The sequence below is a fragment of the Penaeus monodon genome, chromosome 32, assembly GCF_015228065.2.
Source record: "Penaeus monodon isolate SGIC_2016 chromosome 32, NSTDA_Pmon_1, whole genome shotgun sequence".
Lineage (NCBI taxonomy): Eukaryota > Metazoa > Arthropoda > Malacostraca > Decapoda > Penaeidae > Penaeus > Penaeus monodon.
The window spans coordinates 35,433,829-35,435,185 of record NC_051417.1 but is presented as its reverse complement, the minus strand read 5'-3'; the positions used below and the strand labels follow the sequence as shown (position 1 = coordinate 35,435,185).

At 39.1% G+C, this 1,357-nt stretch overlaps 1 protein-coding gene across 1 annotated transcript in view; it reads right to left on the bottom strand.

The window, feature by feature from the left end:
* LOC119593845 (hornerin-like) overlaps positions 1–1,357 on the bottom strand; it is a gene marked incomplete in the record, with an annotated part of 29,685 nt that overhangs the window by 2,749 nt on the left and 25,579 nt on the right. The window contains 1 exon segment of the mRNA XM_037942875.1: positions 283–575. Within this exon segment, the coding sequence (XP_037798803.1) occupies positions 283–575 (293 nt within the window).

The following is a 1,357-nucleotide window of genomic DNA, read 5'->3' as shown; positions in this document are numbered from 1 at the left end:
CCAGGATATAAACTAATAAACTACCTAATATATAAAATCATGTAACTTGGGGGAAAAAAAAAGTCTCATTTCTTATTACTGGCCCCTAATCTACTAAAGCAAACTTTAACTCAGAATAATTTTAAAATGAGTAAAGAAATTTGCACATAATGAATATGGTATTGACAATCATCCAGTGAAATATGCATAGTCACCTAACAGCTCCAAAAAAATGTGTGCAACAGCAACATAATTTTCACAGTATTAATCTTCTTCTAAAAAAATTTCCTTTAGAAAACATACCTTCTCCTTATCAGCTTCTTTTGGGTCTCTGAGCAGTTTCTGAGCTGGCTTTCTAATAACACGTGGCTTCAACGCTAGGCGATTAACATGGCTTACATTCTTGGGTTTCTTGATGACTCTGCGTATTGTGGCTGTGCTTCCAGGCTTGCTATTGCCGGTTTCTCCCTCGTCACCATCATCATTGTTCTCACCATCGGCCCGATTACTACTACTGTCCTTGTTGGATCTGTTGGTTGTTTTGCTCCCTCCGGGTGCACTGCGTGGGCCTCTTTTTGCTGTCAATCTTCTATATTCTGAGGGGGAAAATGGAAGTTAAGAAAGAAATGACGGTGAGGAATGGGCTTTAAAATGCATATAAGCTCATTAAAATTAAGCATTTGTTGTTCCTGTTCAAGGGGTCTGGCGCAATGATTGTGGCAATCAGATCTGAGAACCACATAGGATATGTCAACTGAGTTTGTGCAACTAGAATTTGCATGGTCAGGAATATTCAGACTGTTTTGAAAGAAATATGCATATATTCTTTAGACCTAATATTGTGACTTGATTTTTGTCATGCTATCCCCAGGACAAGAATAGCATTTACTGTAAACCCTTATGTGCTCTTTGCAAACACAAGTCAATAATAGATGTCAGGCATGATGCTCCCATTCAGAGAATTTATACACAAAGACTGGAGTGCTACCTAACTAGCACTTCATGCTAACAAGAAACAAATGAGAATCCTGCAGATCCTGTGGATATCTAACTAGCAAAACTGGTAAAATTGGTATGAAATCATGTTTGACTACGGGTATCAGTTTACCATACAAGTGGGTTATCAAGAATGTGGTCAGTTTCCTTGGCTAATATGCCTGGGATCAATGCTAGTCCTAATCTCCAGCCAGTTCAGCTATGAAACTTGCATGCATGGCCTCTAACTCCCCTTGTTAGATAAGGCTCTACCCTATCCACAGACAGTCACGAAAGAACTCTCAAGCTGTGGCACACACTTTGCATATGAAAGCATCTACCAGTGCTACACTCTCTATCACTCTCTCAAAGTGGTAGTATATTACTAGAAACAGCAATGGTA